This window comes from Cyrtonyx montezumae, unplaced genomic scaffold, assembly GCF_038088225.1.
Source record: "Cyrtonyx montezumae isolate F1298 unplaced genomic scaffold, pur_monq_1.0 scaffold_1, whole genome shotgun sequence".
In the NCBI taxonomy this organism is placed as follows: domain Eukaryota; kingdom Metazoa; phylum Chordata; class Aves; order Galliformes; family Odontophoridae; genus Cyrtonyx; species Cyrtonyx montezumae.
In genome coordinates this window covers 25,473,557-25,489,140 of record NW_027071825.1, presented here as the reverse complement: position 1 = coordinate 25,489,140, position 15,584 = coordinate 25,473,557, and the positions used below count along the sequence as shown (strand labels likewise).

At 39.0% G+C, this 15,584-nt stretch overlaps 1 protein-coding gene across 3 annotated transcripts in view; it reads left to right on the top strand.

Moving 5' to 3' along the window:
* RABGAP1L (RAB GTPase activating protein 1 like) overlaps positions 1 to 15,584 on the top strand; it is a 181,601-nt gene that overhangs the window by 13,426 nt on the left and 152,591 nt on the right. For 2 of the 3 annotated variants that reach the window (XM_065745316.1, XM_065745333.1), the window contains exons 3-10: positions 621 to 813; positions 1,971 to 2,181; positions 2,788 to 2,962; positions 3,249 to 3,409; positions 4,201 to 4,311; positions 8,378 to 8,444; positions 10,233 to 10,335; positions 11,636 to 11,802. In XM_065745316.1, the coding sequence (XP_065601388.1) occupies positions 621 to 813; positions 1,971 to 2,181; positions 2,788 to 2,962; positions 3,249 to 3,409; positions 4,201 to 4,311; positions 8,378 to 8,444; positions 10,233 to 10,335; positions 11,636 to 11,802 (1,188 nt within the window). The remainder of the gene's footprint in view (positions 1 to 620; positions 814 to 1,970; positions 2,182 to 2,787; positions 2,963 to 3,248; positions 3,410 to 4,200; positions 4,312 to 8,377; positions 8,445 to 10,232; positions 10,336 to 11,635; positions 11,803 to 15,584) is intronic. The other variant, XM_065745323.1, reaches the window with a different exon arrangement.

Genomic DNA, 15,584 nt, shown 5'->3' with positions numbered 1-15,584 from the left:
ACCTGAGGAGGTTAAAATGCAGGACTAGATGTGAAGGCACGATCAGCCAGTTAAAGTGAACTGAATTGTTTATTGCAGAGTGTGTTGACCTTGCAGAAGACAGATCTGTCACTTTTTGAAAAGAGAAATGTAGCTGTTTTTATTTTGGTAATTTAAACTACCCACACTGCTCAGCTTTTTAAATTTTGATACAGTTATTCAGCGTACCTTTAAAAAGAAAAATGTTGGCACCAAAGTAAATGTTAGGCTTTTTCTTTGTGCTTTTAAGTTGGAAAGTATTTAAATAATAATAATAAAAAGACAACATAAACCCGCAATTTACTTACTAATTATTGCTCATTAATTTGTAATGATTTTAGTATTCAGTATTAGGAAGGAAGAGATTCAGTGTCTACTGATCTCAGATTGCTTCACAGATTTTTGGTACCTTACCTGATCAGATCTTCTCCATAATGTATCTGTTATATTATGGTGCAGTCTTACAAGTACTTGGCTTGCTGTGTTTAGCAGTATTTCTTAACTCTTTCAGTAAGATTGTGTGTTTGAAAGCTAGTAGCCAAAATAAGCGTAAACATAGCTATATATTTCGGGGGAGAAAGGTAATCTCCTTCCACTTACAGGTGTTTTCAAATGGAGATGATCAGCTGGAGAAGGCAATGGAAGAGATACTGAGGGATTCTGAAAAAGACCAGAACAATTCTGCTGCTTTCCTTGAAAGTTCCAGTGAGGCATGCACCCCGGCATCTGGACTTGGCTCAGCAGGTCAAACAAATCAACCATCTTTGCAACTTGTTTTAGATCCTTCTACTACAGGTATTACTAAAGAGTTCCCCTGTCCTATGTCCCATCCCCCATACCTCTCCCATGGATGTTAGTTCTTTCCTCTAAAGTTAAAATAGATGTTATGCTTTCTGGCACTTAATTCTGTACCTATCCTGGAGAATATTGTGGAGTCTTTTCGAGTTTTCTCTTTAGGAGAAGCCTGTAAATGGGAATAGATTATCATCTGATCAGTTCCCCTTTGCTGCTTAGTTTTGATCAAGATAATTTTCATTTAGTATCCAGCTATAGTTTAATTAGGATTTGGTGTCAGGTAACTGCTGAATGTACTACAGGTGAGATAGTGGTGGAATCTGAGAAATTTCAAGACATTGTCCATCGACATCCGTTCAGTTCTGCAGCTTTTTTGACTTGAGTGTCTCAGAAATACTGCTTATAGTCAAATATGAAAGAGCATGGGGCAGATTTTAGGAGAGATTTGGAATTTCTGTTTTTGGAGCTAAGACTCAGCTGAACGGGGCCTTGAGCAAACTGATCCGACTAGCTCTAATTTAGCCTGCTCTGCTTTTGAATGAGTTCAAGATGGAAAGGACCTCCTGAGTTAATCCAACCTGGAATCATGCTTCTGTGTGGTTTTTTGTTTGTTTGTTTTTTAACGTCACCTCTCTTTTCTTAAATGTCAAAATGGCTTTAAAAAATACAAAAGGATAATCCAAAAAGAATGCTGCTTTCCTCTGTATGGAGGAGCAAGTGTATATATCCCTTTTTTCTCCAGCTCCCTGGTGGCTTCGTGCAGTAAGTGTAGCTATCTCAAGAATGTGAACCACATTTGAATTTAGTAACTGCATGCAAACTGCAAATTCATGGGAGAGAAGGGAATTAGAAGCATCTTATGCAAAAACAGTGAGTAGAAATTTGAGGTTGTAAACAAACTGAACAAGATAAGGAAGAATTTTATTTTAGCATAGCTAAAAAGAATTGAAAGGTAATTTGACCTGAAGCAATACTTGGAAACCTGTTAGAGTAGACATAATGTTAGTATTAAGGTGCTGAATGGGTTCCTCACTGTTTGACTTTGTTCCTCATGTCCTTTCTGACAAGCAGCAGGAGATTTTGCTGTGGAATTGGTTCAGTAAACCACATGAGAAAATAAGAACAAATAGTTATATACATGGTTTCTTTGTTTTCAGAAGTGTCTGCACGAAGATCCTCTTCTCCCAGTGAACCCTTGGAAGAAGACAGTGTGTTGTTTAACAAACTGTCTTACCTGGGTTGCATGAAGGTGTCTGCCCCTCGGAATGAGCCAGAAGCTCTGCGTGCCATGGCAAGCATGAAATCCTCAAGTCAGGCCCCTCTGTCTGTAACACTTTATGTTCCGAATGTTCCAGAAGGCTCTGTAAGGTAAGGTACTCAGGTTTCATTTGTTACTCGCACCGCATGTGAAAGGCAGATCTGAAGTTCATTACTCTCACAGGAAGGCAGAATTGTCAGGTTTCTGGCTCACGTTCTTGTACAGTATATTGAGGAGATACCCTTTAAAAGGAAACAGTCCGTGGAGGTGTTGTATTGATGATCATGTTCACTTCTTTGTGGGCATCTTCTTGGAGCACTTAAAATGTGGAGGATGATTTGAGCCTTTTCAAACCAATGGAGTGTGTCAGGCTGAAAGTCATCGCTTGGCTGTAGGATTGCTCAGTTTCTCTGTTCTGGTTATCAGCCAACCCCTGTTAAGCTTTAGGGCCGAATATTCCCAAGCATCTTGTTCATTGATCATTGATTTCTGCTGTTTTGGTGAGAGGTACATTAAAAAAAAAAAGGCCAGTATTGCAACCAAAAATTTGTATATCATACAGCCAGAAAGCCTGACTTTTCTGCTCCTACTCTCTGTCTTGTATATTTAGTTATAAGTTCAAGTTAGGTATTTATCTAACTGCAGAAAGCTATTTATGGTATGTTTATTTGTTGTATTTAATTTTATTTATTCTTCACTGTTCCTTTCCTTGACAGAATAATAGATCAGTCAAGCAATGTGGAAATAGCCTCTTTTCCAATCTACAAGGTGTTGTTTTGTGTGCGTGGGCAGAATGGGACTTCAGAGAGCGACTGTTTTGCGTTTACTGAGAGCAGCTGTGGAACAGAGGAATTCCAGATTCATGTTTTCTCCTGTGAAATTAAAGAGGCAGTAAGTATTAAATATTGTATGACAGCTCGTATAAAGGATGCAGGGCCTGTCTGGGAAAGTTACCCCAGGTAATGGGGATGGTATATATTTGAATAATATTAACACATGTATAATGGATTTTATGTATTAACTTACTGAGGGAACGTTGTTGACTAGTTATGAGACACGTGAGCTAAAAGCTTTGTGTTTTAAATAAAAAAAAATAGGACAAAAAAGAGCAAATCTGAGTGCTGTCTTTTCACTTGTTGATTTTTATAACACCACAAGTTGTTCTGCTTTTCTGCAGGTCAGCCGAATTCTGTATAGTTTCTCCACAGCGTTCAAACGTTCTTCCAAACAAGCTTCTGACCACGTGAAGGACTTCGTTCTTCCTACTCCAGATAGTGACGTGTACACTTTCAGTGTTTCCTTAGAAGTCAAAGAAGATGATGGAAAAGGGAATTTCAGGTAATGTGAATGGAATGGGAAGGTTAAAAATCATTTTGAATCAAGTACGCTTGTAGAATGCACAGTGGGTTGTGTTGTGGTTGAGTTGTTGTAGCTTCATGAGTAGTCCTGCTATAATGAGGAAGCTTTTGCTTTGTTTCTACAGTTTTCTCCTCTGTATTTTATCTGTTTAAGGGTTAAGAAATCAGCACTGTTTTGAAATTAGCTTCTTTTAAAGATAAATTATTTGAAAGAGATGCTCAAGATAGGTCTGTGCAATTTGAAGACATGGTTGGATGTCTGTAAGCAGCTTCTGTCAAACCTGTTTTACTGAATAAATCCAGTGTAGTGCTCTTTTAAGTGGGTTTTTGTAAGCGAATGAATTCTGGATGCACTGGAAGTTTAGAATGCTGTTAAATTCTCTGTGTGTTACAGGGAAGCAAAGTATTTTTTACCTGTTAATTATACATGACTTCTAGAATGGAGTGACTTGGTGATAAAAGTTGATTCTGTGAAAATGCCCTACTGATTTTTTTGGTTCGTATGGCACAAGTGCATTCTTTATTATTTCAGAAACCAAAATACCCTGTGTGTTTTTGGCAGTGTGATCCTGATCATTTCTCTGGATAGTTAAGATAGTGAGTGTGAGCCATAGCTTTTTCTGGTCAGTGTTTGTTTATTAACTTGAGTTTAAATGGCGAGATCTCTCAACAAGTTCAAATCACTTTCAGTAGGTTACTATTCTCTGCTGTATTTAACAGTTAATATCCTCTTTTTGTACTAAAACAACTTGTTTTTTAAATTTCTTTTAGTCCTGTGCCAAAGGATAGAGACAAATTATATTTCAAACTTAAACAGGGAATTGAGAAGAAAGTGGTGATTACAGTTCAGCAGCTCTCGAACAAAGAACTGGCCATTGAAAGGTAGGAGTCAGGTAAAAGTAATGCAGATTATGCTTTTCTGAGAACAGTAGATAACATTCTCTTCTCTGGCTTTGCAGGTTATGTAACTGCAAGCAGCAAAACAGTCTCACAGTATTCTGAATAATAAAATCCACTACAGGAGCGTGGTTCAGTTTTAACTGTCTTTTTGCGTAATGCGTGTGATTTTAAGGTGGCAGCATGTAATAGGCAAACTTTTCATTCTGTTGCATTTTTTGAATGTGTTACTAGGATTCTTACAGCATTCATGTTTTTCATTTTGTGTTTTCTTGTTCTTAAGTAGCACAGAAACACACGTTTATCACAACCCTTCATTATCACCATTTGCTGTGTTGTGAAAGTAACCACGTTGGGGTGTCTGAACTGTGTTAAACTTAGATCTGTTTATTGGAGTAGTACATATTTGGACTCAGTCTGATGGTTAGAAGAAGCAGCTTTTTGTTGGAGTCTTCAAGACCAGGATTTCATTGTAGCTTTTGTTACAGTATGGTTCTAATGTTGATCTTGAAATAATAATGAAGATCTCTGGTATGGTTCGTGTCCAAAGATGTGATTAATGGAAACTAAACGAGGGGGGAATTCTTTCAGGCAGAATAACTTGATCTTTTGTGCTAGACAGTGGCAAGAAAAGCAGGCCACGCTCGGGAAAAGTGGTGGTTTGTTGATGAGTTCAATTACAGGAGACTTTTGCTACACCAGGAGTAGGTACTGCATTAGCTTAATTTGGAACATTCTTTCTCAGTATCTTGTGTTTTAAAAAGAGCAAATGCCACCAGATGGCAATCTTACCAAAAAAGTAGCAATAGGAGAATTCAGTCCTATCCAGGAGAATTTGAGATAATGGGAGAGTCTAAGAAACTCATATAGCCTAAGATCAAGCTCTGTTTGCTTTCAAGCTATTTTTTTCAAAAATGAAATGAATTTTAGACAAGATAGGTACAGCAGAATATTTTATCAGCAGTGTAAAACTGTTCCTTTGCTACGCATTGGATTAAAATTGTAATTGAAATAAAGTTACTTGAAAATTCAGTTCATGAATGATGAACTCTTTTAATCTCAGCATCACAGAACTGTAGGGGTTGGAAGGGACCTCCTGAGGTCACAGAGTCCAACCCACTGCCAAAGCAGCTCCCCAGCCCAGGTTACACTGGTAGTTGTTCAGGAGGGTCTTGAACGTCTCCAGAGAAGGAGACTCCACCACCTCTCTGTGCAGCCTGTGCCAGTGCTAATATTTTCTGAATAATAATAAATCTCTGTTCAGTATTTTCCTTGTGAGGGATCTTAAGGAGTCTGGTTTAGTGTTTTTTTTTTATTTTCCTCCTCCTAAAACTGCCTTCATTAGAAAAGAGCTTTAACTTAGATGGTATTTAGGATGATTCAGCGTGGATGTTATTTTTATCACCACAAGCTTTGCTGGTAAGTTATTTAATTGCTGTGACATGCACAACCTTGCAAGTCATTTTATATACTTACAGAATATAATAATATTGGAATTAAAAAAAGGCACGGTAGATAAATGATGTCACAGAAGAACTTCTTAGCTATTTAGTATGTTTTTGAAAGTATTTCTAAGTGAAACTGTAATGCAGAAATGAGATTGTTACTGAAGAGGAGTAGTCGAAGTGTTCCAGAATCTGTGTTGATGGTCTCAGAAGAAAACACTGGAGAAACCTCTGCTGATGCCAGCAGGTGGTGGTTTCCTACAGGTGTTGCAGGAGATGGCACTGCGTGGTTTCAAGGCTGCTGTGTGGGATACCACAACTCTGTTACACATTCAAGAAGAAAATTCTGGTTAATCATTGAGGGATTTCAGAAAGTTGTTCTGGAAGGTGAAGAAACAGCCTTTTGTTCTGAGAGGCAGTTGGGTTGCCTCTGTAGATTAGAGGTGTTTAAACGTAGTATTCTACCATCATAGGCTCAGCTCGTATCAAGTAAAGTTCCCTTAGTGTAGATCCTGTACATGGTGTCCATAGGATCGGTGTGCAGAATACTGGCTGTTTGCTCACTAGTACTTGAACTCATTCAAAGTCGTTTTACTCTTTTAACTTAAAGAAGCCTTGACTCTTCCAGCAGCAGGACACAACCAGTCTTCCTAAATGTCTACTCCTGAGTGGCAGAGGTTACTCTTTCATGACTCCCTTTCTTTTGGAAGCATATTTCTCTGGCCTGTGCAGTGGGGACTGGGATCTAGTGAGCTGATGTCTTGGAAAAGCACAGATTTTTTGCTTTCTTCTGAATCTTAGGCCTGCAGTTTTGTTTAACAGACTTATCAGAAGCTAGTGACCACTGTGCTGTTATAAACTATAGCTCGTTCTGAGCTATTTCTACCTCGGGAACAAAAAGTGGTACAGTTGGTGCCTTCAGATGCCAGGGGGAAGGGGAGGGAGGAGATGGAGCCTGGCTTTCCCTGCAGGTCCAGAGTGGAAGAGTCAGTGGACACAAGTTACTTCCCTGGAAATTTATTTGTTGAGTTATGCCAGTTGGTGTCAATACAAAGGGAGCTGAATACTGGAACAGATTGCCCAGAGATGTTATTTAATCTTTCTTCTTTGAGGTGCTTAGAACTTGACCAGAATGAAAGAAAAATTCTCAAAGCAAACCCCTCTGAGCTGCAATCCCTGCTTTTCATAACATTTCATGATGCAGTTGCTTTAATGTTCTTTCCCCCTCATTTGAGATCTAACATTTGAGACAGTTTGCACCATGTGTTAGAAATACATGATTTGGTTCAGTGTTTCTCATTCATAGTATGCTTAAAGGAGAGATGTAGAGGTGATTTGCAGGAAGTTCAGAAGTCTGAATGATCATTAGGAAAGTTTCAGGCTGTAACCATTTTTTGCTTTTGAAAATATCAAGGAAGATTTCTAGTTAAATGACTGGATTGGTATTCAAGGGCCTGGCTTATTTATGATCTCTGTGGCAGAGTACTCCCACAGTGGTGTTATTGGACAGAAAACTTTCTTTGTCCCTTCTGTTTAGATTGCAAACTCTAAGGCAGAAGCTGCTTCCTACTCTTATATGTGCACTTTTTAGATGGTGGGCAATTGCAAGGATTCCTGTAAATCTTAGTATCTTGCATTCCTTAGTAAAATGACAATAATAAAGCATCCCATGATTTGATCAGCAAGTGTAAATAAGATACATTTTGAGATCGCTACCAGTAAAAATTGTATTAAAGCCTAAGAAAAAAACAACCTGTGCCTAAAGTAGAGAGCAGAGAACAGGCGTACATACAGAAGGGGTTAGCAGGACATGAAAGCATCCCTGAAACCCAAGGAGGTGGTTGTGGTAAGAAGGGTGTGAGCCTGCTTGCTTGGGCTTGTCAGATCACTTTTGGAGTACAGTGAGTACAATGAAATGAAGGTAATGAGGCTGCTACAGAATCTCTTGGGCAAAACTGAAGCTGGTTTATACTGGATTAGTACTCCTCACCAAGAGGTGTGGGGGACAGCGTGGTGGTTTTTTTGTTTTTTGTCAAATCTCATTCTGGTCACAGGTTGTCACAGAGATTCATGATGTAACATTTGAGGGCCCGAAGTTGTGGCTGCAAGGAGTCCTTGCATCTGTAGAGTACAGAAGATGAGATTTACAAAACAGAGAGAAGTGTAAGACCTGAGCAGGTGTTTCTGAGGGTCTGTTAAGCCAGGTGATGGTGATTTACACCATTGAAGTTCTGAGTGGTAAAATATGTCAGTTGTTACTTTAGTTGTATGAAAGCAATTTTTCGTGTTGCCAATCTGTCTCATTTATGTAGGGGAACTTTTTGTCTTTTAAACTCAGTGTTTTAAATTGCCTTTAAGAATAATTAATTGTTCATAGGTTAGACACTAATTTCTGTTGTCTTCATTCTGGAAAATAATTTTACTGTCACTTCTGTAATATATATTGTGATGTTTGCTGTGTGTTGCCATAACACTAGCAGAAAATTACTAAGGTTTTCTCTAAATTAGAAGCAGTGGGTGTTGTGCCAGTATGTTCAACAAAATGTTTTTATCTTTGAAATGCTAATATATATGTGTATATATTTTTTTTTAATAAAACTTAACAGATGCTTTGGGATGCTGCTAAGTCCTGGGAGAAATGTGAAGAACAGTGACATGCATTTACTAGACATGGTAATATATATTTTTAGTAATCCTTTAATTAAGATAGGTAATTTAAAAAGCAAACAAAAAGCTCCAACCATATTAAATCACCCCTCAAAAATAAAACTTCCACTGTTTCTTTTCATTTACTTCTGCTTCTTAAATCCTGGGTTTTATACTTTAAAACTAGAAATAAATGTTACGTGCAGTGGACAAAACATTTCAATTAATGTCAAAATCTGTGGCATCTGCTTCTTGTTAAATTGATTGGTTACGTCAGCTGAAAGCTGGCTGCAACAAATGACCAAGCTTTCTGGATTTGTTAAAGCGTGTTACCTATAAATTTAGAACCAATAATTGTTTTTTATATTTGGACCCCAGGGAAATAGTGTTGGTTTTTTCCATGCTTCTGAAAGTGCTGCCATTAACTGCTTAACCTGAATTTAATTTTACTTGAAATTAGCTTGAAAGAGTTGCTTATCTTTAAGAACCTTCTTTCTTATAATGAGTTGCATCTAAGAGAGCTGCAGGTTAATGGGATACTTAGTGATAGGATCAATTCAGTGTTATGCAGTGGACAAGAATACAGCTGTTTTCAAGGCAAAAAGTACTCAAATAAGTCGGGCATTTTGTAACTGCAGTTTTGCCTTGTCCACTTCTTGATCTGTGTTGATGATCCTAGCTATTGGTGTTCAGTTCTCGTGTCAGATGTAAGATACATGCATACTGTTATGTTTATGTATCTTTTAGCACCTTTTTCATTTGTTGATACTAGTCCTGATGCTACATTTTCATTTTTGATTAGCAGAAAACAGAAGAAATTATGAGTTACAGAGCATAATGAATTGACCTCTGTTAATCTGTGTAACTTTTTACTGTACAGGCTGCTTATTTGAATCCCTATCTTTACCCCGGCCATGCTTTCGTACATGTAACTGCAGGATGTGATAGCTTCTTAGATCACCTCCTGTGTGTACACAGGAACTTGTGTTTTTCTTACAACTGCACTTTGTGGGTTAGGGATGTCAGCCCCATTTGCCTAAGAAGGGGCTGCCATGCAGGCCTGTTGGATCCACAGGAACTGCCCAAGGAAATGGCAGGAAATACGAGCTACTGCAAGTGTGGGACAAGTACCCATGTGGAGATGGTGCACTCTGACTGTTCCTAGCAGGACTACAAAAAATATTTCTAGAAGTAACTGATGCAGGGTATATGATTATCCTAAAGCAAATATAGAGACTTTGCTGTTGTTGTTAACTTTAACGTAGGTGGCTCTTCTGACTTTATTTTCATATTGTCCTGAAACTTGTCTCTTTAAATGTCAAGTTTTTATGAACTGGAATTGCAAACTGTTGTCATACTTAGAGAAGGCCCATGCCTGAGCAGCTCAGAGCGATGATTTTGGAGTGCAAAACACTAACATGATCTTTTAGTTGATGTAATTAGGGTCCTACTAGTTAAGATTATATTCTGGGCCATTTCTGTGTATACTGTGATGCTACTTCAATTTTTTGAAGTCTCTTATCTTCCATCACCCCATGATGTCTCTGCTTAGACAGTAGTGGCAGGTAGCCCACCAAAAGCCTCCATTTTATTAAGCATTAAAAAAGTGTCTTAAGCTATTTTTGCCTTTAGTTCTTTGCATATAGTATTTCCTCTTTCTTTGTCATTTCCCTGTACCATTTTCCAGTCCATTGTACCATGTTTTCTCTTTGGGTTGTGTTCTCTAATGTGAACATAATAATCTTAAATTCCTAGAACTGTTTTACCTCCCCACCTTCAATCCCTTTGATCTCTAATAAAGGCCTTTATTTCTAGGAATCCATGGGAAAGAGCTCTGATGGGAAGGCTTATGTAATTACTGGAATATGGAATCCTAATGCACCGATGTTTCTAGTACTTAATGAGGAAACACCTAAAGGTAATTTAATCTAACTTAGGATTTTTTTATATGACCTGAGTTTGATGTGTATATTTTTTTTTCTGGGATGTATATGTCTGAGTACATACACCATCACGTTCCAAGCACCTGTGACTCAAAGTGCAACTTCTCCATACGTACACATGCAACGTAGAAATGTGGAAAATTGTATGTGGAACTATGTTTTGCACCTTCAGAGACACTAAGCAAGTGTTCGGGCTTGCATTCCTACTCCCTGATGATCAGGATTTTTGGTCCCTAAGCATGCAGAAGTTTTCCCCATTCTGTAGCCAGCAGAGCAGCATGAAACTTGGACATTGCTGTTGTTTTTAACTTGGAGGTGAGCTGACTGCAAGTAGTGCTGGATGTCCTTCGTCTCTGAGGAAGTGATGCACAGAAGCACTTATAGCATACTTCCTTGGTGCTGAAACTTATGTTCCCTGGTGTGATATGAAGTTTCAGTGCAAATCTGGTGGCTGTGTCCTGTTCCAAGGCTGAGCTCCAGTTGGTTGCATAAAAGCATATCCAAGGATCTGCAGTCAGTGTCGCTGTTTTGCTGCTGGTTTTTCAAATCATGTTATTTCTAGTATGTGTAGATTATTGTGTGAAATTACTTGCTGTGAAGCTTGACACAGTTTCCATTTTAGGATATGGCTTTGTGTGTTGTATTTGGTTTTTAAGTGTGTATTTAGTTTTTAGATGCCTGCTTGCCTCTTTGGTCTGAGAAGATAAGAGCCTAGGAATTGAAATGTCTGATTTTCAGTGTTTGTTTCAAAAAGCTGTGTGTCCTGGCTGAAGGACATCAGTTGGTTCAAAATGATGGTTGCTACTCTTGTTAAATGTTTTCAGAAGCACCGTCCTTTTATTGCATTGTAAATCTGCAAGATACATTTTGAACTATTTCTGCTTCTCCTTCTGGTGGGTTATATGTTTTGCTCTACTTAAAGTTTGAATTATGCTTAAGGATGAAGAGAGAAAAAAAATAGCATTGCACGCTGCTGCTATGGATCATCTGACCCAGAGATTGGGAAAGGGGCAGGTCAGACATCTTAGTCGCAGGATGATAGAATGGTTTATGTCGGAAGGAACCTTTAAGATCATGTAGTTCACCTCCAACCAGCCCGGGTTGCTCACAGCCCCATCCAGCCAGGCCTTGAGTGCTTCCAGGGAAAGGGCGCAGACAACCTCAGCCTGCAGGAAGTAATTGAATAGGAGAGGTTTTCAGTTTGAACAGCAGCTTTCTTGTGGACTGTTCTAAGCAGCCTGTCCTTTGAGAGCTTCTCTGTGTGCTGTGTTTCAGATAAGCGCGTGTACATGACGGTGGCGGTGGATATGGTCGTCACTGAAGTCGTGGAACCAGTGCGGTTTTTGCTGGAGGCGGTCGTGCGCGTGTACCCTGCGAACGAACGCTTCTGGTACTTCAGCAGGAAAGCCTTCACCGAAACCTTCCACATGAAGCTGAAACAGGTACCGTGTGCTCGGTTTTGAAAGAGAAGTTGATGCTGGGAATATCGCTTTTGTCTGATTGAATTTGGCCTTTGTAACACTGCCACCTTTATCCCGGCAGATTTTTTTTAAGCTACTTATGGCTGGAAGGATTAAATACATAATTAAGTAGCATACATCATTCTAAAGTGCTCTTTGTAAACTGAGTTATCTACATTGGAAGGTATTGGCTTTGTGGGCTTAAGCAGTTTTAGACATATCTGCTGAATTCTTTGTAATTTCATACGATCTGACCATGTGCAAACAGCTAAAGCAAGTCTGTTTGGCTGGTATAACCAGCAAATAACTTCAGTTAACTTCACAATGAGTAATCAAAAGGGAAATCCCGTATACTAAGATTCAAAATATGTGTCTGTAAGTGAGTAATCATTTAAAGGCAGTGGTTTAAAAGTTAGCCAGTTGCCAACAGTTTTTTGCAAGGTGTCTGGGAAGGTGAACTTCCCTGTGTTTTCCAAAAGATAAATGAAAGAGGATTGGGAAAAGCAAGTTCACATGCATGGAGAAGTTCTGCTTTCATTCCCGTGGTTGCCAGTGAATATACAAAATGCACCAAGTCCATCTCCTTTGCTGCCCTGGGGTTTTGTGAAGGGCTGGGGCATTATTGTTGCAATGATTAAGGCAATGTTGACAATATTAGTGTTGGTAACTTTGAGTGTTGAAAGAAGAGTAAATGAATGTGTTCTGTGTACTGTTTTGTCTGAAATATTTTAGTCTGTCTGTCCCTTAGAGTTCAGTTTTGAAGGTGTACAAAAAATGCCCCGTTCTACAGAGGGGAGAAGTGGCCATGATGAAGCTTAATGCACAGCTGTGTATTCCCTCTGTTAGCTTTCCCAGTCCCGTGCTCGTGTGATTAATGTGCATTTATTTCTTCCTCAAGCACTGGGAGATGCTATGTCCAATTCAACTGGTGATGTCTGTAGGATAGCTCTCTACTGAACAGAATGCTGAAGACCCAGTGCTGTGAACAGAGCAGGATTGAAATGCACTAAGTATCAGTGTAGGGTGGTGTACAACTGCATCCTTGTGCAGCACGCGTTGACCTGCCTTGTTAATGAACAGCAGAGGATAACGGGATTGTTTGCGTTGGAATAATGATCCATCAACTTTCCCTAATGAAATCAAAGGGGAGTGATTTAATTCTACTGAGCCCAGTGTGAACACTGCAGTTGTCATCTTTCTATGGGGTACAGTAATGGGTCTGGAAAAACAGGCTGTGTTCATGTTGTACAGCAGGATTGCAGCTGTGTTTAACATTTAGTAAGTCAATCTCAAGAATGCTGTTTGTGTAGTTCTGGAGATAGCACGGTGACTTGGTGTTCTCACATTTTCTTAAGTTCCCTGTTATATGCAAATGTAGAGAGTATCTGCATTTTAAATGTAAGGAAAAAGCATTTGAATGTACTGCTTTCTCAACTGTTTGATACTCATCTTTAATCGGAGAAGATTTCCAGTAAGTCAGTTAACAGCTAGATAGGCTTTGAGTGATATGGTTGGCGTTCTTTTTCCTTTCTCACCCCTTATGATGTGACAAAACACACATGCCTTCCCTCCCTAAAAACCACAAGCTTTTCTTACACCTGTAGAATCTTGAGAAGCTGTTTTGTGGACTTTGAGAAGAGGAACATATTTATTCTTGTTAAACTTCCTACGAGATGGGGCTCTGATCATGGATGACAGGATCTCTGTGGTTGAGCTGTAGCAGCTGTTTGTTCAGCCAGGTACTGGCTGGGCAGCTTGTGTTGCAGTAGCTGTTCCTGCACGTGGCTCTAAGAGTCCATAGCTCAGGGCACTTGCTTCTTTGCAAACAGCTCTGCAGATGCCATTGGAAAAGCAGTTGAATTTAAGTGGATTCAAGCAAACCTGAAAGTTGGCATCAGTAACGTCAGCTCTAAAGATAGATGCTTCTCTGTGCAGGACAACACGTCCTGTGGTGTAGTCTGTCTAATGATGTAAAATCATGGCAGTAATGCTATCACTGTGCAGAGTTATCAGCCAGTCAACCCTACTAAAATAAAAGCTGCAGATAATGATGGTGAATAACACTGGGAGGTATCAGTTTAGTCAAGTACTTTGTCAATTGCATGATAAAAGTGTTCTGTGAAGGTAAAAGAGGGATAATGGCTGTAATGTCCTGCTGAATGTTTAAAAAAAAAAAAGAAAGTGGACGTTTCTGCCTTCATCCCAAAGTTCATTAAGCACTTTGAGTGGTTCAGTCAGCAGAACTGGCTGTTAATTGGAGCCCCATGACTGTCTGCTTCAGGGAGTATCGGCTTTAAAGGATGCAGATCTGAATGATAACGTCTTTTGAGATGCAGTCGGATTTCTCAGTGTGAAATTGCTGCGGTAGTGCCGGCCGGCCCTGCTGAAGCTACCTGCCTTGGCAATGGCAGCAGCTTGTTGGAAACGCCGTTTCTGTTCAGCAGTTGATATTTGTCTCCAGCAAAAGGTGTCATGAATCAAACTGAATATACTCCGAGACTGTATTCCTTTTCTTTTTTCATGGATAATTTGATGTTCTTAATATCCTCAGAAAATTACCTTATTTGAACTGATTAGATAAGAGCACAAACAACAAAACAGAGCAAATTTTGGTTCTACTTCATTTACTATAACCATTAGTTTTCAATTTGATGTAATTCTCTGTAAGTATATTAATCACTGCGTGTCACTGAGTAACAGTTGTTTTCAGAGCTGTAACTCAGAGGAAAAGCTAGTGTAGGTTTTGCTTTGAAAACTTGCAGTGCTGCATCCAGTGGGATATGGGTAACTTCTTTTCACGTGCATGTCTGCTGAGCTCAAAAGATGTAAATTAAACTCTGAATTTTTCCAGCTTGAAGTGAAACTTAAACCATTTTTCCCTGCTCCTAAACTTTGGCCTGAGAGCTACAGAGCTCCCAAAGAGGCAGATTTAGAAAGTAGAAGCTGCTGTTACAGAACAAAGTGCTTCCTAGGGAAAATGTGCCCTCAGTTCTGTGTGCACCTCTCTCAAATTTCCAAGGTAATTAATCTGTTAGATTAACATATGTATGCGGTTCCTACACACACCCACACTGACATGCAAGCATATCCATGTGTAGATGTAGTATACAAGTGGTATATATGTAGCAGTATATGTGTATACGTAATGTTTGTGTATATACTACAAATACATAAAACTCAGGCCACAAACACAAGTTTTGTAGCGAGGTACAGCTAATACATATCCCCACTGAAAGGAATGAGTTACAAATTCTGCTGTGAAATAAAGCTAAATTGTTTTGTTGTTTTTCTTTGAGTAAAATGGTAAGGAACTTTTCAATTTATGGCTTTCAAAAAGCGTGAGGTTTTGTTTCTTTAGTTTTCTCTTTACCTAGTAAAACCTTTAACATTTCTTTTTTCTCTAAGGCAGTTGATTCCTGTTTTTGTGTTGTCAGTTACCTAATTTATCCTGCTTGTTCTCTCCTTTTTTATTTTATACTGCAGTTTCTCCTTGCCCTCATCTCTATATTTGAATGTGAAAGCTTTTTTATCATAGTTTTTTTATCATATCATAAGGGACAGCATTGGAAATAATGCCGTTTTATTTGCATCTTTGGGCTATAAACCTTAAAAGAGAAATAGAGCTGTATATTACAGTCAGCCTACACGTGCCATTGCAAAGGAATCTGAGGGAACCTTGCCCAAACTGTTGTTTAACTGCTAGGGGAGGTTTGTGTGTGTTTCAGTTTGATTATTGCCATACCATCAGAGTTGCATTTGTCAGT